At 39.0% G+C, this 22,459-nt stretch overlaps 1 protein-coding gene across 1 annotated transcript; it reads left to right on the top strand.

The window, feature by feature from the left end:
- The first annotated feature begins 203 nt into the window (after nucleotides 1-203).
- On the top strand, nucleotides 204-10,256 carry LOC310723731 (cell surface glycoprotein CD200 receptor 1-A-like). Its single transcript, XM_083537152.1, has 7 exons — nucleotides 204-511; nucleotides 2,007-2,075; nucleotides 2,530-2,841; nucleotides 3,966-4,241; nucleotides 8,877-8,970; nucleotides 9,546-9,576; nucleotides 9,688-10,256. Exons 1-7 carry the CDS (start codon nucleotides 442-444, stop codon nucleotides 9,814-9,816), a joined length of 981 nt encoding a protein of 326 aa, XP_083393278.1. The 5' UTR covers nucleotides 204-441; the 3' UTR covers nucleotides 9,817-10,256.
- The last annotated feature ends 12,203 nt before the right edge of the window (nucleotides 10,257-22,459 follow it).

Here is a 22,459-nt window from a genome sequence, read left to right as displayed (position 1 = left end):
CTACAGAGCAAACAGGTCTGCGGACGATGCGGTCAAAATAGGACTGCATTATATACTGCAACATCTTGACTGACCTGGGACCTACACAAGAAAATACCTTCATGTGCTCACTGGAAAGAGAAAGAGAGAGAGAGGGAGAGAGTGTGTGAGAGAGAGAGAGAGAAAGAGAGAGAGAGAGAGAGAGAGAGAGAGAGCGAGAGAGAGAGAGAGAGAGAGAGAGAGAGAGAGAGAGAGAGAGAGAGAGAGAGAGAGAGAAAGAAAAAGCTCAATGCCTAATGCATTTGTGGTTGTTGCTCTTCTTGATGCACTCTCAAGTAGATAAATGAGTTTCTAAGAAGGAAAACAGACAATATAGTCTGCACCAGGCTGAAAAGAAAAGCACAAGACATAAACAAACAAAGGAATGTCTATTTAATTGGTAAGAGATCCATTTTCGGAATCATGGATCGAAAACTGGTCCTGAGAGCCGTCTTTTTCTTCACCATCTGTCTAACAAGAAATCTTACAGCAGGTTTGCTTGTTATATTTCTTTGTTACTTTGATTTTATTTGTGTCACTTGTGGGTTATAATTATGGTTATGGTGTCTGTTTAGGGATTTTAAATGTTGTAAAATAAATAATGCCATCTAAAACAGAGAGAGAAAAGAAGATTCGCTCCATCTAGACGGCATTAAGGTTTTTCAGCTTTTTTGCGGAAAACCTGTTTTAATGCAGTACCGTTCAGTATGTTGTTTGGTAACAGAAATTGTTTAAAAGAACCAATTTATAAAGCAAACAAATAAAAAAAATTAAAAATAAAGTAAACAATACCTAATAGAAACCCATGTGTTTGAAACTATTATACTTAATTTTTCACTAAAATGTTTCAATACAAGATATTTGTTTCGTATTATGTAAATAAATAAACTCAAAATGCCAAATGATTCATAGTACCTGGACTTTGTGAGTGAACTAAACAGAACATGATTCAGACTTGTGGCTTCTAATCAGGACACTTGTTTGCATAACGTAACCCACGATGGAAAGAATGTACTGTGCTATAAGCAGGATGGCATTCATTTAATTATTTCTGCACTCGCACAAACCTTTTCTGACTAAATGTGGAATGCAATGCTCAAAAATCACATACTGAACCATACTTAGGACCAGGTGACCCAATACATTTGGCAATATAGTGTATGTCAGTGCACATGTTTGTTTCCTTTTTATGATTTTTATGGTTCTTGGCGGCATATCGATATACAGAGCAACCTTGATACTCGCGGGGGGTTACGTTCTATGACCCTTCCGAGTAACAAATAATTGTGAGGTTTTGACTCTTTCCTTTTGATGGTTCCTTTTTCAAGGGAAATTGTACATGTACTGTAAACTCAAGAAAAATTGTGATTAACTTGTCATAATGTTTTATTTACTACTTTAAATAAATAATACAATAATAAATTTTTTTTCAAAAAATCTTTTGATGTAATTTATTAGTACAAACTTTGTTTTGAAATGTTACTCCGAACTTTCGATTCACCCGCAAATTCTCACGAACTTTTAGATTGTTCTTGAGTTACTTTTAGTCCTGTTCCCAATTGAATGTCGCAAACTATCGAGGTTGCAAGTGTCAAGGTCACAAGTATATATATATATATATATATATATATATATATATATATATATATATATATATATATATATTTTTTTAACCACTGTTTAATTAATAGCTGAAATAACTACACGAAAGTACATTTATAATATCTGTAAAATGTAGGATATTGTTACTCTGCTGTTTTATTTCTATTATGTTTCCACATGTAACCTGCTATTGCTTTTCTTGCTTTTTCTAACATAATGACTGAACAAATGATACTGCAAACCCAATTAATATGAAATTAATATGATGAATAGCTCGTTAACAGAAATCATTTTACTTTTTAGCATTATAAAGTAATAATGCAATAAAAAGTGATGTTTTTCTCACATTAACTCTTACTAACACTCGTTGGACTCGTAACCCTCAGGAACAGATGTCTCTCATCATTCTAACAAAACACTCCCTCGCTCTGCTTCAACCAAAGAAAAGATGACAGGTAAAAATTGAGAGTCCATCACTTTTAATTGTTTGCTTTTCTGCCAAGGGTTTTGCAAGAATATTAGCCATTTGGACTAAATCTAATCTATAAATCTTACATTATTATATAAAATGATAAATAATCATTATATAAAATAACAAATTGTACCCTTTTATGCTTCTAAAAATATTGTGTATTTATGTGTATAGAGTGGCCCTTAGTGTAGAAAAAACGGTTTTATGTCAGAGCAGATATATTCCATTGTGCCATATTTAGACAAATAGGAAGTAACATGGACCCAGGTAGAAATTGCAAAAATGAATAAGACTTGTCTAGAACAAATAGGAAATATAAATGTTCAAGTGTGTCAACAAAATGAAAATGAAAATGGCCTAAAGAGAAGCTTGATGTCTGCTGTGTTGTGCAAATAAAAATATGGTTCCATTGTTATGTTCTTCAATGTGTCATTCAGGTTTCAGAAATGAGTATGTTGAACTGGGCACCACTGTCTCCTTAAATTGCACCAACACAAAGATTGCTTGGCAGGATATGATTTTTGTCATCTGGAAAATTTCTCTTCAAGACAAAAATTGCACCATTGCTGTGGCTAAAAATGACTCTGACCACGACACCTGCCAAGATGGTAAAAGGCTGAATCACACAGCAGACGGAGTATACCACCTGATCATTCCACAATTTTCTGTTCAAGATGAAGGAAAATACACCTGTGACATTTCCGACGAATCAGGTGGTTGGCAGGAAAATATCATTGTCTCTGGATTTGGTAAGTGAACAGTCTCTGTACAGCTAATATAAAGAATGCAGTGCTTTGATGATCCTCTACTTCTACTGACACTGTTCAACAATTTAATGTTTGTGATTAAACTACAAAATAATATTATCAAGCATATTCTTCTTAATAAACACACATTTTATATTTAGATATGTCAAAATAATCTGGAGAATAACCTTACAAAAAAAATGGCACAGATTGTCGACCACAGAGAGTTAATTGCTTGATGTGTTCTTTATGGTGGATTTTGGTGCTGATTTGAGACTTGGCGCATCAGTAAATCAAATTTTAGTTATTAAAAATATATTTTTTTAATGTCTGAGTAAATAAAGGACATCGTGAAAAAATGTGTGTTGTATTGAATGTTTTGATTTCACCTCTTTTATATTTATTTATTGATTAATTTAATAAAAATGGGCAAACAGAATTTTTTGCTGTATTAATCACGCGTTAATAAATGAATGTGCGTTAACACCTAATTAACATGTTCATTTTGACAGCCCTAGTTACAACATAAAGCATACATTAGTCACATGATAATTTTTCTGGAGAACCTGCAGTGACTGAATACAAAGGCACAGACGTTTGGCATGTTTGCTAACTCTGGAACTGTATTTCTGCCTCAGATGCTGATAGAGCTCCTAATGTTTCCTTTGAATATTTAAAGTCATAGACATTGATAATTTTGTGGAAAAATTATACATTTATATTTAATAATAAGTAAAACTCTGGTAATATAATAAACTTGTTAATATTAAACCTCTCTATAAAACAATCTCTGTTTTACAGCTTGATACAGAGAAAATTACTTGTTCAGAAAATATTATAATCATTTTTAGTTACAAATTGGATTATAATAATGTGGAATGGAATGTATGACCATACAATCTTAAAGGCATTATTAAACTGACTCATGCCCGGGAATGGTTGGGAAGGATGCTATTTCTTTCTCTATACTTGTTTTACAAAATTGTGTGTGCTGATCTAAAAATATTTTTAACAGTCTCTAAAACAATTTTGCAAAACTGATATGCTATAAGTATAATGATAAATACCTTAATATCCTTACATTTGGGTATGTATGTAAACTGATCTTTCTAAACTGTTTCTCCTAGCTCGACCAATCATATCTGGTTGGCTGGAATATGAGGATCAACACATTGTGGCTGTGTGTGAAGTTAAAAGCAAACTAGCAGCTTTCATTCACTGGAAGACACATAGCAACCCATCCTTAGACATTACACAATCAACTAAGCCTCAAGAGAGTACAGTGATTAGTCGCTTATACTTGCCTCATATTTTATATGAGGCATTGGGGAATCCCACTTGTGTTGCCACTTTCAACAACCACAAGCATATCAAGATTAAATTTTGTAACTTCAAGTTCAGAGGTAAGCCCGTCAGTTTTCAAAAATGAAAGAAAAATTTACAAATGCAGAAGACATCTGGTGTTGTCACATACTGCAATATATCACACTTTTTATTGTTATTACAGCTTCTTTTAAAGTTGTGAATTAATACTTGAAACAACTTGGTTGCTATTGTCATTTATGGTATACACAAAAAAGAGTCTAGGACACATGTGTCAAGGCCACATCTGGCCCAATGTACAATTATATCTGGCCCACGAGATCATTTTATATAGATCTATTATTATTGTTATTAATGGACCCCGCGATATGAAGCGCTGATAACACAAAATACAGATCCCATAATGCATCGCTTCAGCTGCCTTACCGAATGCTAGGCTACCTGGGAACATTCCAGCATCAATTAAGTCGAGCTTCTGTTGATGTATTTAACCCTATTGTAAAGCCCCTCACAATGTACAATGGCGAAGAGAAAAGTTGATTCTGAAAACCGATGGGATTCTGAGTATATGTTTACTGACACTGCCGGTAAACACGTGTGTCTTATTTGTGGAGAGAATGTGGCTGCAATTAAGGAATTGAATCTATGGAACTACGAGACAAAACATGAACCTGAAAAACCTGAATGCAGAGCAGAAGATACAGAAAGTAGTAGAGTTAAAGAAGAATCTGACATTTCAGCAGACGTTTTTCACCAGAGCAAAATCACGAAGTAAAGCTGGTGTGAAATCAGAGTAGAATCACAGCCACATCAGCCGGTTATTTACTGAGGAAGAGTTTCTGAAGAGCTGCATGATGAAGGTGTGAGACGTTTAAAAGAAAAAGCTCTCCTAAAGTCTGTGAAGATTTTAGGAGAGCACAGAGCAGCCATTCTCCTCTGATCATTGATGGATCCCCTGTGAAATGCATTGTGGAAGACCCCACAAACCCCTCACACACACTCTTCACTCTTCTACCATCAGGAAAGGGGTACCGAACCAATTGGGCCCTCACATCTAGAACTAAACTGAACTCACACACACTCAGTAACACAATTGAGTAACACTCTTGTTTACAGTTTTCTTTTTGCACATTGTACTGTACAACATATACAGCAGTGATGGACAGTAATGAAGTAAATGTAATTCATTACCGTACTTAATTAGTTTTGTCGGTTATCTGTACTTTACTCAAGCATTTCCATTGTGGAGACCATCAGGGCACCCATCTCCATGAAAAAAAATTTAAATAAATAAATAAATAAATAAATAAATAAATAAATAAATAGTAATAAAAAAAAATAATAATAATAATAATAAAAAAAAAATATATATATATATATATATATATATATGATCACAAATTGTTCTGATGATCACAAATTGTTCTGTATTGTTGAAAGATTTATGACCAAACTCTTGATATATATATATATATATATATATATATACACTCACCGGCCACTTTATTGGGTACACGTTACTAGTACCGGGTTGGACCCACTTTTGCCTTCAGAACTGCCTTAATCCTTTGTGGCATAGATTCAACAAGGTACTAAAACATTCCTCAGAGATTTTGGTCCATATTGACATGATAGCATCACGCAGTTGCTGCAGATTTGTTGGCTGCACATCCATGATGCAAATCTCCCGTTCCACCACATCCCAAAGGTGCTCTATTGGATTGAGATCTGGTGACTGTGGAGGCCATTTGAGAACAATAAACTCATTGTCATGTTCAAGAAACCAGTCTGGGATGATTTGCGCTTTATGACATGGCGCATTATCCTGATGGAAGTAGCCATCAGAAGATGGGTATACTGTGGTCATAAAGGGATGGACATGGTCAGCAACAATACTCAGGTAGGCTGTGGCGTTGACACGATGCTCAATTGGTACTAATGGGCCCAAAGTGGTGCCAAGAAAATATCCCCCACACCATTACACCACCACCACCAGCCTGAACCGTTGATACAAGGCAGGATGGCTCCATGCTTTCATATTGTTGACGGCAAATTCTGACCCTACCATCCGAATGTCGCAGCAGAAATTGAGACTCGTCAGACCAGGCAACGTTTTTCCAATCTTCTATTGTCCAATTTTGGTGAGCCTGTGCGAATTGTAGCCTCAGTTTCCTGTTCTTAGCTGTCAGGAGTGGCACCCGGTGTGGTCTTCTGCTGCTGTAGCCCATCTGCCTCAAGGTTCGACGTGTTGTGCATTCAGAGATGCTCCTCTGCATACCTTGGTTGTAACAAGTGGTTATTTGAGTTACTTTTGCCTTTCTATCAGCTCGAACCAGTCTGGCCATTCTACTCTGACCTCTGGCATCAACATGGCATTTGCGCCCACAGAACTAAAGTTTACTGGATATATATATATATATATATATATATATATATATATATATATATATATATATATATATATATATATATATATATATATTTTTTTTTTTTTTTTTGGACCATTCTCTGTAAACACTAGAGATAGTTGTGCATGAAAATCCCAGTAGATCAGCAGTTTCTGAAATACTCAGACTAGCCCGTCTGGCACCAACAACCATGCTACGTTCAAAGTTACTTAAATCACCTTTCTTCCCTATTCTGACGCTCAGTTTAAACTGCAGCAGAACGTCTTGACCATGTCTACATGCTTAAATGCATTGAGTTGCTGCCATGTGATTGGCTGATTAGAAATTTGCGTTAACGAGCAGTTGGACCGGCAAGTGGCCGGTGAGTGTGTGTGTATATATATATATATACACACACACTCACCGGCCACTTGCCGGTCCAACTGCTCGTTAACGCAAATTTCTAATCAGCCAATCACATGGCAGCAACTCAATATATATATATATATATATATATATATATATATATATATATATATATATATATATATATATATATATATATATATATATGTAGCGAATTTCGCTCGCAAAAAGGGAAATATTTATAAGTAATGATACCGGGTTATAATTAGTCCTAAATATTTTAATTAAGTTCGAGTCCCGTCTCGGAGAAGAGGTTCTGAGTGGGGATTGTTGGGGTTTTGGGGATTGTATGAACTTTTTTGGAGGGAGAAAGTTCCTTTGTTCGTGCGTTTGTGGGGGTATTACCTGTTTATACTTACTTTGGAGAACTTAAAGTTTTATCCAAAGTGTATTAGGACAGTACAGTACATTTCATGATCATATTAAATGCATCCTTGTAAAATAAAGAACAGATCATTTTGTGATCATTATTACATATAATACTCAGACGTCCACACTCAGACGTACTGGGGTCGAGTTTCGAGAGTGGATTGTTTTATGGTTTAAGGGTCCCTGTGAAGTCAACAAGAGAAGGAGGGGGGTTATTATCTGGCTTTGCGTCTTCAGGGGCGGTGTGTGTGTGTGTGTGTGTGTGTGTGTGTGTGTGTGTGTGTGCATGTGTGTGTGTGAGTGCATGTGCGTGTGTACTGTGTAAGGTATAGAGACTGGCTTGCGTTATCATTTGAATGCTGCTTTGAAGTCAGCTATGGAGGTCAGGGATGATCCTGTTTTGTACAAAACCCCCCAATAGAGGTGTAAACCGTGGTGCTTGTCCTTTGAGTGAACGTCGAATGTCCACCCTCGGACACCTTAAAACCTGGCAGTAGAAATCGCAATTGATGTTCTGAGCCCTGGGGATGAATTCTCGATGAGTTGTGAACCTGCCTTGCCTTTTATGGGTGTGGAAATAATGAGCTCTTCCACTGTAAAGACTGTTGCTGTGTCTCAGCGTCGTACCCGCATAAGTTTCATCACCGGTAATAATCCTCAACGTGATGGGCGGGTATCTATGGCATGCTGACGGAGTTCTTGGTGGACATCTTAGTGGTGTTCCTTCTGCTCCTGGGTCAGCAGCCTGGGGACAAACTTGGCAGCAATACAGCGTATGTTTAAATCACACATAAGGATTGCCTGGACTGTTCCATATGACACACCAACAATGGCTGCAATGTTCTGGATTGTTCTCCGACGATCATCATGCACAAGTCAACGAATGGTTTCGACATATTCAAGAGTTGATCTAGTTGAAGGTCTTCCTGATCTCTTGTCTTCCAGTGAAGACGTTCTGCTTGTGTCACTCAAAACACCTCAAACGACTCAGCAGACTCGCCATAAAACTTGCTGAATGATGTTAAACATCTCTGTGGTAGATTTGCCCAGTTTCACACAGAACATCTTCGTTTTATCTTGCTGTCCATGATAAAATCGCAGATGTGGTAATGCAAGTGGTCCGAATAGCACCAGTTGCGCAACTCCTGATGTACACAGGATGATTTTGCCACACTAACTTTTGACACTGTGCATGCAGCATTGTGCTGCCATCTGTTGGTGAGTTACAAAACTAGTCTTGAAAGATTTTGATACCACCTCTTTTGACTAGGTGAGAATTATATCACTTTTAAACCACTGCTGCTTTTGTTCAGTCCTACAACATAGTTTGTTACAAATTCCTGTAATACCACTGTTATTGCAATGTCCATTATATGCAGATTGTACAGTTCAGGAGTTTATTCTAGATAATAATAAACATGTAGATTTTGCACTTTATTTTTTAGTAACCAAGTTTTATTCATATTATAGGTTTAGGATAAATGAAACATTATCCAATTGCTTTATGTTGTGTTACATCTTTTGTCTTTTTAGATACCAGTTCTGGATCTTCCATAATTCTTTATTGCATATTAGGCTCCATCATACCCCTTTTAACTGCACTCTACATCATGCGCAAAAAGATAAGGTAAGGCCTTTTGGACACTTTTTTTAAAAACTAATTGCAGTCATTTTATAAAGAAAACTCACCTGAATAATCACCTGAGTTATACCATAAAAGAACTTAATTTCTGATGAAAATCCAACAGCAAAGGATGGAGAATAGATTTGAGACAAAGTTTAATGGGAAACTTAAATATTGTACATGTGCTATTCTGATCCAGCATCCAAACTGCTATGTACTGACCAATGAGCTACCATTCAGACACAACATGAAACTTGGTCATGTGAGCTGCAGAAGATTTGGTAATGCAGTTCATGAGCATTAATGACACTCAAATTTTTGTGTTAAATAAGCAAACAAACAAAACAAAAAAATAATCCTATTGCTGATGCACGAAAAGTACAGTAAAAAAAATACCACGCTAAGATACAATATAATTGTACTTTTTTTATAATTGTACAGTTACAAACAATTTGGTAATCATAAATAAATCCTAATTAATCATTTCTGATCTTTATTTTTATTATTATTATTATTATTATTATTATTATTATTATTATTATTATTATTATTATTATTATTTATTTTTTATTTTTTAGAAAACTTTGCTGCAAACCCAATCCACACCAGGTAAAATAAATTTCCTTTTTAACAAAATTACTTTTTATTTAGTAAATAAAAGGAGTGAACCACTTTAATGTGTATGCAGTGAACCTGATTTATGGTGATGTTTCTTCTCAGCATTATGATCCTGTTGAACTGCAAACCTACACCAGTTACATGCAAAGTGGAAACTCTATCTACAACTCATTGTTCTCATCAGCGCTTGAAACACCTGTTGATACACACGTATACATGAATGCACAATGACGTTGCTGATAAAAACAAATCGTTGTCATGACATGATATGAGGCTGATATACTAATAAGATATACTGCTACTAATGAGAGCTGATGAACAACATGCAGACTTTGATAACTGAAACAAACCAGATAACAATCAAAGTGTAAGAAGGAGTGGAAAATAGGGATTCTTTTTCATTTTTAAAAAATGTTGAACTCTTAATAAAATTAACAATATATAGAGCATCAGAACTCAACTTACATTTATAAAATTTTGGCAGACACCCCTATCCAGAGCAACCTATCTCTTTTACAAACTGAGCTGTTGAGGGTTAAGGGCCTTGGTAAAGGGCCCAGCGGTGGCAACTTGGTGGTTGAGAGATTTGAACTCACAACCTTCTGATACAAAGTCCAAAGTCCTTGTTTTACCTGTATGTTATATATGCAATGCAAAATTTTAAAAATCTACTGTATTGCTGTTTTAATAGTAAAATAAATAATGTTCAAAAGTGTATCTGGTGAGCACATATGTTTAAAACAGAGGTGAGGGTGACCTCACATGGTTAAGTGAAAGAGCAGCCCTCCCTTACTTTTCTGAACAGCTTGCTGGGACACTTCCAGATTGGAGGGCAGGACTGTGAGTGCTTTGCTATTGGTTGTTAAGGGTTGTTTCTATAATGTTCAGCTGTTCCTGCGTTTCTGTTGCTGTTGTGTTAAACGTACAATTTATCTTAAAACTTTTGCAAATCATTTGATGTAGGGTTAGAGTTAGGGTTATTGTTAGGTCTTTGTTTTCTGTTAATCCTTGGCCATACTGGATGAAAAAATGGGTTCCATTAGCCGAAGTTTTTCCTTAATCTTTGCAAGGATTAAGAAATGCAAAAGACTTGGATATGACTAAGGGGACCTTTAGAATGTTTCGTAACTCTAGAACTAACTTCTTACGGTGTTAATGCAGTAAAGCATGAAATTCAGGTCCCCATTCGGGAACTTCGAGCTGCGTCGTAACGCTCTGGGAACGCCCCTGCGTTGTCCGTGCTCTGAACCACGTGTAAAATCTGACCAATAGGAAGCTACAAATGGCTGCGCGGAGGTAGCGACGCTGACTTCTGCTCGTTCAGGTAAGAGCTGTTTAGCTGTGTTTTCTAATCGAGTAATGGCTATCAAACAAAAATATCGGAAGTGTGTTCATCCGTGTCCCCGTTTCGGTGCATTGTTTGCTTGGGAGTGGAGCCTGAATTATATCAATGATTGGTTGATATTGGCTCATTCGGAGCACCAGGGAGTTCGGCATCAAGATGTCATTCTCGCCTGCATGAAGGAAATGGGGTTCAGACTGAATGCCGGGAAGAGTGTACTTTCTCCAATACAGAGAACCACTTTCTGGGCGTGGTCTGGGCCAGGTTGCGTGCACGGTTGTCTCTCGCCCGGATCGAAGTCATCCTCACTGCAGTCAGGAGGGTAAGAGAAGGCCAGCCACTTACTGTGAAGCAGTTCCAGAGGCTGCTGAGTCTCATGGTGGCAGCGTCCAGTGTAATCCCACCCGGCCTCCTCCACATAAGGCCCCTCCAGTGGTGGCTCCGGGGCAGAGGGTTCTCCCCCAGAGGGAATCCGTATCGTCTTAGGGGCTACTTGTCATCATGTAATGCTTATGACGGATGCTTCCCTCACGGGGTGGGGAGCGTCATGAGTGGCCGCTCCGCCCAAGGTCTGTGTAGCGTCCCATGTCTCTCGAGGCACATAAATTGCCTGGAGATGATGACGGTGTTTTCGGAGTTAAAACACTTCCCTCCGGACCTAAGGGGCCACCATGTTTTGGTCCCCACGAACAATACAGCGGTGGTCTCGTACATCAACCACCAGGGGGGTCTCCAGTCTCGCCCCTTGTACAAGCTGGTGCGAGAGGTTCTTCTGTGGTCCCAGGACAAACTCCTCTTACTAAAAGCAGTTTACATCCCGGTACAGTTGAATATCAGAGCAGACGCCCTGTCGAGACAATGGCCGAGGCCTGTGGAATGGCGACTCCACAACAAGGTTCTCTCTCTCTCACCCAGCCCCGTTAGGGCTGGATGCCATGGTCGTGGCCAAGGCTACGCCTGTATGCTCTTTCCCTGATTGCACTGTTTTGGGAGTTCTGGAGAGAGTTGGCTAGGAAGGAGTCCGTCTCCTCCTGGTAGCGCCTCAATGGCAGGGCAAGCCATGGTTTGCAGACCTGGTGTTCCTGCTTGAGGGCCCTCCGTGGGAAATTCCTTCCAGGTGGGATCTTCTCTTGCAGGCAGGTGAAACCCTGGTTCATCCCCACCTGGAGTTGTGAAAGCTGTGGCCCCTGAGGGGGCAGAGTTCGTAGCAGCTGGTCTCTCTATCGAGGTAGTAGAGACCCTACTCCATTCCAGAGCTCCCTTGACGAGTGTAAGACCCAGTTAACTGCCCAAGTGGCTCAGTTCTGGAGTTTTTACAGGAACATTTTGCCACAGGGTTATCCCCATTAACCCTAAAGGTTTACGTGTCCGCCATCGCGGCATATATTACCCTGCCTGCATGGCAGTCACTGGGTAGGCACACTTTGGTGACACGTTTCCTCCAGGCTCTGAGGCCCGGGACGCGACCCAGAGTGCCCGTCTGAGACTTGGCAGTTGTGTTGGCGGCTCTATTCAAGCCCCAATTTGAAACCCTTGGCCGAAGTGGCCCTTAGGTGCCTGTCGGTCAAGACCGCCTTTCTTTTGGCGATTTTCTCCCTGAAGAGGATCTGGGAGGTTCTGTCCGTGGCCCGTCCCACCTGAAATTTGCCAGAGTGTTTCTATATACGATGCCTGGGTACGTACCTAAGATGCCTACGGCTCCCACACGACCTGTTGTGTTACAGACATCTGTGACCTTCGTAAGGTTTTATGACCTTGACCTTAGAGCCACTCCGGGCTCCTCTGTCCTGTGTACAGGTGCCGAGGCCCTCACACATTAGGCAGGGTCTGGTCAGTGTGGCGTGATTTGACACTCGTTCCCAAAGCGTTATGACGCAGCTCGAAGTTCCCGAATGGGGAACGTCTCTAGGTTACGTATGTAACCCTAGTTCCCAGAGGGAACAAGACGCTGCATCTCCGTGACACATTCCCTGCATCCCTGCAGTGCTTACTTTCTCTCTGTGCAGAAGCCAGTGCCACTACCACCGCGCAGCCATTTGTAGCTTTACGATGCAGCGTCTCTTTTCCTCTGGGAACTAGGGTTACATACTATGTTCATTATGAATAATTACAATAATGTCACAAGGTTGTACTGAATATCACACTGTAAGTTTCTATAAGTAATATAATGCTTAATAATAATAATAATAATAATAATAATAATAATAATAATAATAATAATAATATAAATAACATTAATGTTATGTTAAGCTAGAATTAAAGATGTGTGTCAATGGCATTTTCCCCACTTCTCGTATATAACATGTTGGGCCAAATCAAACCAATTTGTGTAAAACAGCAATGCTTTGTAGATTCATGCAAGTTATCAGTGATAGACAGAGATGGCAAAAATACACACATCCTTCACTTGAGTAGATGTACAGATACTCATGTTTTATACACTCTGGTAAAAGTTGACCACAGTTTTTTTACTTAAGTTAAAGTGAAGTTTGGGCTCTGACATGTACTTAAGTAAAAAAGTAGCCGTTACTACCACCTGTTTTAGTGTCATGCTGGTAACTGCTGGTAACTGCTGGTATCTCACATCATATTAATATATTAACATTTGTTAGAAATCTGCTCACATATTTTGTGTTGGCATGTCAAATTTGGCCCATGACTTAACTCAGCCCAAAATAACTTAAAAAAAAACGAGTGGAAGAAACGAGTGGTAGGAAACACCTACAGCTGATTAGACTGATTAGTGAGCTCTGTTTCAGTCTGGTGACGCCAATAAAGAGGAGCGAGTCACCAGCCTTGGAGAGCACCACCAAGCAGAGATGGGCGGAAGGGTGCCGGAGGAAGGCGAGCCGATCCGCGAGTGGGTGAGCCCCGGCATGAGTACTGAAAAGGAAAGCGCCGGGGTGAAAATGAAAGTTAATAAAAGAAAGCTCTGCTTGGTGAACTTTTGCCTGTATCTCTTTCTTCCAACACGAAACCAGTGAAGTTTGTTACACTGCCATTAAGCACCTTCACAACATAAAATATCTGCCCAGATCTCACATCATCATAAAGGACTCCTTACACACTTCAGTCAAAAACGTTTTAACTTCTCAGCAAGTAAGAGATACAGAAATAAAGAAAAGCTGAAAAGCAGCAGGGCCAGCTTTTTTCCATCTACCATCACCCTACTGAACTCTACAGTACACCGCTAGGAAATTGATAGCTCACTGATACTTTACCTATTCTACTACAGTAATCATCGTGCAGTTCTGCTCCACTCTGTAAATTCTATATCATTCTGGAATATATAAACACACACACACACACACACACACACACACACACACACACACACACACACACACACACACACACACACACACATATATACAGTGAGGAAAATAAGTATTTGAACACCCTGCTATTTGCAAGTTCTCCCACTTAGAAATCATGGAGGGGTCTGAAATTGTCATCGTAGGTGCATGTCCACTGTGAGAGACATAATCTAAAAAAAAAAAAACAGAAATCACAATATATGATTTTATAACTATTTATTTGTATGATACAGCTGCAAATAAGTATTTGAACACCTGAGAAAGTCAATGTTAATATTTGGTACAGGAGCCTTTGTTTGCAATTACAGAGGTCAAACATTTCCTGTAGTTTTTCACCAGGTTTGCACACACTGCAGGAGGGATTTTGGCCCACTCCTCCACACAGATCTTCTCTAGATCAGTCAGGTTTCTGGCCTGTCGCTGAGAAACACGGAGTTTGAGCTCCCTCCAAAGATTCTCTATTGGGTTTAGGTCTGGAGACTGGCTAGGCCACGCCAGAACCTTGATATGCTTCTTACAGAGCCAATCCTTGGTTACCCTGGCTGTGTGCTTCGGGTCATTGTCATGTTGGAAGACCCAGCCTCGACCCATTTTCAATGCTCTAACTGAGGGAAGGAGTTTGTTCCCAAAAAACCCGGCCCCGGTCATCCTCTCCTTAATACAGTGCAGTCGCCCTGTCCCATGTGCAGAAAAACACCCCCAAAGCATGATGCTACCACCCCCATGCTTCACAGTAGGGATGGTGTTCTTGGAATGGTACTCATCATTCTTCTTCCTCCAAACACGTTTAGTGGAATTATGACCCAAAAGTTCTATTTTGGTCTCATCTGACCACATGACTTTCTCCCATGACTCCTCTGGATCATCCAAATGGTCACTGGCAAACTTAAGACGTGCCTGGACATGTGCTGGTTTAAGCAGGGGAACCTTCCGTGCCATGCATGATTTCAAACCATGACGTCTTAGTGTATTACCAACAGTAACCTTGGAAACGGTGGTCCCAGCTCTTTTCAGGTCATTGACCAGCTCCTCCCGTGTAGTTCTGGGCTGATTTCTCACCTTTCTTAGGGTCATTGAGACCCCACGAGGTGAGATCTTGCATGGAGCCCCAGTACGAGGGAGACTGACAGTCTCTTCCATTTTCTAATGATTGCTCCAACAGTGGACCTTTTTTCACCAAGCTGCTTGGCAATTTCCCAGTAGCCCTTTCCAGCCTTGTGGAGGTGTACAATTTTGTCTCTAGTGTCTTTGGACAGCTCTTTGGTCTTGGCCATGTTAGTAGTTGGATTCTTACTGATTGTATGGGGTGGACAGGTGTCTCTATGCAGCTAACGACCTCAAACAGGTGCATCTAATTTAGGATAATAAATGTAGTGGAGGTGGACATTTTAAAGGCAGACTAACAGGTCTTTGAGAGTCAGAATTCTAGTTGATAGACAGGTGTTCAAATACTTATTTGCAGCTGTATCATACAAATAAATAGTTTAAAAATCATACATTGTGATTTCTGGATTTTTTTTTTTAGATTATGTCTCTCACAGTGGACATGCACCTACGATGACAATTTCAGACCCCTCCATGATTTCTAAATGGGAGAACTTGCAAAATAGCAGGGTGTTCAATTACTTATTTTCCTCACTGTATATATATATATATATAATATTTTTCCTTAGTGTACTTGCTCACCTGCTTTGGCATATTTCTACATGGCCCACAGCCTTTTTACGTATTTGATGTACATTTATCCATATATTACAGTGCATTTGGTACCTGGGCCTTCAGTGGGGACTTTCCTAAATCCACCTCTTAATTCCCCCACTATCACATCGCAATTATAGAAACCATCAATACTATACAAAAACGCAGTATAACAATGCGTGGCATTACAAAGAGAGAGGCATTTTACATATGAAGGGTAAATACCATTTTATAGAAGCAAGTTCCAACCCTCTACACTACAACCGCAACTGTGCCAGCTACATCATCTTGAGCAGTTTAGAATCAATATTTGTCTAATAACATGACAAAAACATTAAAAACTGATGTAAAATACAATCTACTTACCAGAGATGCAGACTCAAAATTTGCACCGCTCCTCAGAAGCTTTAAGCCAGTGGTACCACTCATATTCACTGGTCTGGAAGTGGCGAATAAACTATTTCCCAGGATGAGACATGCTAGCTAGCTTCTGTGTTGCCCGATCTTTTCTTACAATATCTAGATTTTCTTGAAAATGTATTTTTAAGTGTGTCTGAGACAAAATCAATTTCTCTTCCTCTGTTAGCATAAAAAAGTCTAACTCACATGTATTAATGTGTGCAAAGCGCTACACACGTGTTTTGCCAGTTGAACTTGGCTGTAACAGTTTCCCTCTGACCAACCAATCAGAGGATGGAAAAATGCTAACGTTATTCCAGAAAGCTGGCCCTGTGAGGAGAATCTGATTGGTTAAAGAAACAGAGCTTTTTCTTAAGGAGACTATAGTGAAAAGGCCAGCAATACTGACTTTGACGGCCCTGGGCAGATTAGATTGACATGGCAGCACATAGAGGCTGAAATCTAATTTGACAAAAACTCTAACATCCACATACACGTACTGGAAGCAGTGCAGCCAAGAGAAATGCTAGTGAAGAAATGAAGAGAACAAACTGTTGGGAATAAATTAATAAAATTGCATGAAACAAATATTAGAATTTAGGTTGTAAATGTAGTTCAGTGCTTCTTATAGGGTTTAGGCCAGCAGAGAAGGCTATATTACATGCTGCACACACAGTGAGGAAAATAAGTATTTGAACACCCTGCTATTTTGCAAGGTCCCCCACTTAGAAATCATGGAGGGGTCTGAAATTGTCATCGTAGGTGCATGTCCACTGTGAGAGACATAATCTAAAAAAAAAAAATCCAGAAATCACAATGTATGATTTTTTAACTATTTATTTGTATGATACAGCTGCAAATAAGTATTTGAACACCTGAGAAAGTCAATGGTAATATTTGGTACAGTAGCCTTTGTTTGCAATTACAGAGGTCAAACGTTTCCTGTAGTTTTTCACCAGGTTTGCACACACTGCAGGAGGGATTTTGGCCCACTCCTCCACACAGATCTTCTCTAGATCAGTCAGGTTTCTGGCCTGTCGCTGAGAAACACAGAGTTTGAGCTCCCTCCAAAAAAGATTCTCTATTAGGTTTAGGTCTGGAGACTGGCAAGGCCACGCCAGAACCTTGATATGCTTCTTACAGAGCCAATCCTTGGTTATCCTGGCTGTGTGCTTTGGGTCATTGTCATGTTGGAAGACCCAGCCTCGACCCATCTTCAATGCTCTAACTGAGGAAAGGAGGTTGTTCCCCAAAATCTCGCAATACATGGCCCGGTCATCCTCTCCTTAATACAGTGCAGTCGCCCTGTCCCATGTGCAGAAAAACACCCCCAAAGCATGATGCTACCACCCCCATGCTTCACAGTAGGGATGGTACTCTTGGGATGGTACTCATCATGCTTCTTCCTCCAAACACGTTTAGTGGAATTATGACCCAAAAGTTCTATTTGGACATGTGCTGGTTTAAGCAGGGGAACCTTCCGTGCCATGCATGATTTCAAACTATGACGTCTTAGTGTATTACCAACAGTAACCTTGGAAACGGTGGTCCCAGCTCTTTTCAGGTCATTGACCAGCTCCTCCCATGTAGTTCTGGGCTGATTTCTCACCTTCCTTAGGATCATTGAGACCCCACGAGGTGAGATCTTACATGGAGCCCCAGTCCGAGGGAGATTGACAGTCATGTTTAGCTTCTTCCATTTTCTAATGTTTGCTCCAACAGTGGACCTTTTTTCACCAAGCTGCTTGGCAATTTCCCCATAGCCCTTTCCAGCCTTGTGGAGGTGTACAATTTTGTCTCTAGTGTCTTTGGACAGCTCTTTGGTCTTGGCCATGTTAGTAGTTGGATTCTTACTGATTGTATGGGGTGGACAGGTGTCTTTATGCAGCTAATGACCTCAAACAGGTGCATCTAATTTAGGATAATAAATGTAGTGGAGGTGGACATTTTAAAGGCAGACTAACAGGTCTTTGAGTGTCAGAATTCTAGCTGATAGACAGGTGTTCAAATACTTATTTGCAGCTGTATCATACAAATAAATAGTTTAAAAATCATATATTGTGATTTCTGGATTTTATTTTTTAGATTATGTCTCTCACAGTGGACATGCACCTACGATGACAATTTCAGACCCCTCCATGATTTCTAAGTGGGAGAACTTGCAAAATAGCAGGGTGTTCAAATACTTATTTTCCTCACTGTATATTTCTGATACGTCTGGTAGATGCTAAATTGTATTTTGTTCCTGTGTACCTGCACTATGCAATGCCAATAAAGTCCTACCTTTCTACCTGTTGGAGTTAAAAAAGGATGACTGCCTAGCATGACAGTCATTTTCGATTGTTTACTAAGTTCATAAAGTTAATCAGTAAGATTGTTATAAGATAACTATGACATTTTGCTAGTCCATCGCCACATGGTGTACGTGATCACTTTGCTGACTCATGCTGGTTTGCTATCAGTTCAATGCGGTAGCTTAGACAGCAGGAAAAAAGAAAAAACAACAGAACAGTAAAAGGTTTTAACAGTCAAGAACTTAGTGGAGAAATGTGCATGTTTTAACCCCTTAGAAGAAATTTGTAGATCTACAGTTTAAAATCGAGGATATGGTATTAGTCTTATTTACTAAGCCGGGAATGATTAGGGTTGGAAAATTGTACATCAGTCAGCCACTAGAGGACCTCAGAGATACTTTGGCTTTAATATTAAATCTGTTTTGACATTCCCTCAGTGCTTTAATTATCTATCATTTTCATACAGTGAACACTTCACATACTGTATTCAATAGATGTGTGTAATCAATGATATTGTAATGAGATTTATTATGCATGTAGGGAGGAGTCTTTTGAAAATTAAACTTTACATTTTTGACATGGGAAAGTCTTCAGGGCAGAACAGCTTCAAGCTTTCTCTAATGTCAAGCTGTGTGTTTTTTTAGAGAGAGGCTGGTTAAAAGAATGACTGTTTATAGCTATATAGAGTTATACAGTATGTATATTATAGTTTGTTTATAGTAACTTAACTATTATTAGGGTACCTCTTTGTGTCTACTGTATAAACAAACTCCAAACAAAAAGTATAACCCCAATTCCAAAAAAGTCATTTTGAATTTATTGGCTGCAACACATCTCACAAAAGAAAAAAAAGAGTCTAGAAAAAGTAAGTATCACATCTTAAACAGTTAGGGAAACATTAGCAAATAATTAGGTAAATAAACAACAGGTCATTAAGATAATTGGGAATTAATAGTGTATCTTAGAGAGGCAGACTATCTGAAGTAAAGATCCAATCTGTGAAAGACTACAAATGGTACAAAACCACTTTCAGAATAAAACATAACATAAAATTGCAAACCAGTTAAATATCTCATAATTTATAGAACATAAAAACTTTCTTTCGGCTTCTCCCATTAGGGGTCGCCAAAGCGGATCATCCGCATATTTGATTTGGCACATGTTTTTACGCTGGATGCCCTTCCTAACGCAACCCTCCACATTTATCCGGGCTTGGGACCGGCACTAAGAGAGGCTGGGGTTGGTTCCCTGACCGGGGATTGAACCTGGGCCACAGCGGTGAGAGCGCCGCATCCTTACCACTAGACCACCAGGGACTCATAATTTATAGAACATAATATCATCAAATGTTTTAAAGAATTTGAAGAAATCTCACATGGGACAAGGACAAAAATAAATATTGGCTGCTCGTGATCTTTGATCCCCCAGGTGGTATTGCATTTAAAACAATCATAATTCTGTAATGAAAATCACTGCATGGGCTCATTAACACCTTCAGAAATTATTGTCTGTGAACACAGTTTGCAGTGTCATCCACAAATGCAGGTTAAATCTCTATCATGCATGCATGAACATGATCCCAAAATGCAACCATCTTCTCTGGGCCAAAGCTAATTAAAAATGGACTGGGGAAAAGTGAGACTTTTCTCTGGTCAGACAAATTTAAATCTTTTTGGAAACCATGGACACCACATCCTCCAGATTCAAGTGAAGAATTTGGCTTGTTATCAGCACTCAGTTTAAAAAGCTGCATCTTTAATGATATGGGAGTACACCCGCCAATGTGCCCAATTTATTGAGCTTTTCGTCCCCTGGTAGGCCAACAATGGATAAATCCAAGAAAAGAAAAGTTTGATGTTCAGGAGCAAAAATCACATTAACCAAGTAAGATAAATATTTTAATTGCCTATTATTTTGCTAATATATATTTTACATTGTTCATTGAAATTCTTTTTTATTCAGATTGACAGCTGACTGCAACTTTTCCTTTCTTGGACTACTTTGATAGATACTGACCACTGCAGGGTCATGGTTAGGGTTATGGTTAACCCGCAAGAGCTGCAATTATGGAAATGCTCTGACCCAGTCGTCTAGCCATCACAGTTTTGCCCTTGTCAAACTTGCTCAAATCCTTACGCTTTGCCTGCTTCCAACACATTAACTCTGAGGAAAAATGTTCACTTGTTGCCTACTATATCCCATCCACTACAGGTGCCGTGATAGAGAGATAATCAGTGTTATTCACTTCACCTGTCATAATGGTATAATGTCATAATGTTATGCCTGGTCAGTGTTTACTGCTCAGCCATTCTATCAAATACTTGCGACAGCATCCAAATATCCTAGTTCACTAAAATGCTCTATATCCATGATCCCTGCAAATATGCTCTTTGATCTAAGAAAAACATACTGACAAAAGATTCGACTAAATATATGTTTTCAGCCTCGACTTGAACATCTGCTATTTCATAACTGGAATTGTTTAAGAGAAAGTTTAGCCCCCTGCTGTAGTCTACATTATTTGAGGTTCCAATAAATAGCCTGTACCTTTTGATCAAAGTAGGTGTGGCGGATCATAATGGAAAAAAAAAATTGCTTAGATACTGTGGCATGTGACCACTTTACCGTATCGTGCTCATATTTCCTGGTTCTGGTAAGGACACTTGCTACCACATTCTGGAGTAACTGAAGCTTACTTATGCACTTACTATAATATCTGACAGTAAGGCATTACTATAGATTAATCTAGATGTAACAAAGGCATGAAATAGTTTTTCTGCATCATAACATCATATTACTTATTTTAGCAATATAAGATAAAAGAAGGCTATCATGGGAATGTTATCCACATGAACATCAAGGAAAAATTTAAGTCAACAGTCACACCATTATCTTTTACTGTTGATCATTCTGAGACAGAAAGACCATCCAGAAATGCTATGTAATCATAAAGTTTACTTCTGGCTGCTTGTGGTCCTAGTAATAGTACTTCTATCTTATCAAAGTTTAGCAGAAGGAAATTTAACAAGCATTCACTGTCTAATGTCCTTTACACATTCTTCAACATTATTAAGATGATGTCTAATCTGGCTTTGCAGGAACAACTGTGTACCGTCAGCATAGAAATGGAAGCTAAAACCATGTTAATGAATAATTTCCCCCCAGAGGTAGCATATGTAAAGAAAGAAGCAGCGGGCCTAAGACAAGTACTTGCAAACACCAAAATTTACCTTTAAGTGTAAAGATTTAAGTGTAGAGAACATTTACATTAACAAACTGATCAGTCAAATAAGACCTAAGCTAGGGAAAAGTAATTCCAACAACATTTCCTAGTCTAGCAAGGAGAATCTTATGATCATTCATGTCAAAAGCTGCAAAATGTAGGTAAAAAATCTAGAACACAGGTTGATGGTAATTAATTCAGTTTCTTGAATAGGAGTAAAACTTTGCAATTGCTAATTTGTTGTAATGCCACAGTCCTGAATAAAGATCTAGGATTCTAGGAAATCTAGTCATCTTCTATGAGGGTAGAAAGATATGCTGCACTAGCAGCACTGAGCTTTTCTATACCTCAGGAGGTTCTCCTTCCAAGCTGTTTGAAATATTATTAATTTAGTTTGATGCCATTTACATTTCTAAGTGGCCTGATTTAATGAGTGCATATGATCATTATACCAAAAGCTTTCTTTCGGCTTCTCCCATTAGTGGTCGCTACAGCGGATCATCCGTATTTGTGATCCGCATGTTCAATTTGGCAACCCTAATGGCTGGGTTCGCTTCCCTGACCGGGAATGGAACCCAGGCCACGGCAGTGAGAGCGCCGA

Source organism: Silurus aristotelis (genome assembly GCF_946808225.1).
Source record: "Silurus aristotelis genome assembly, chromosome: 3".
Classification (NCBI taxonomy): Eukaryota; Metazoa; Chordata; class Actinopteri; order Siluriformes; family Siluridae; genus Silurus; species Silurus aristotelis.
The sequence above is the reverse complement of the archived record's forward strand: the minus strand, read 5'-3'. Positions and strand labels throughout refer to the sequence as shown.

Coding starts and splice junctions, on each gene's coding strand:
- LOC310723731 (XM_083537152.1), top strand. CDS start 442: ATGGATCGAAAACTGGTCCTGAGAGCCGTCTTTTTCTTCACCATCTGT. Junction 512..2,006: donor AACAAGAAATCTTACAGCAG/GTTTGCTTGTTA, acceptor CGTAACCCTCAG/GAACAGATGTCTCTCATCAT. Junction 9,577..9,687: donor GCAAACCCAATCCACACCAG/GTAAAATAAATT, acceptor GTTTCTTCTCAG/CATTATGATCCTGTTGAACT.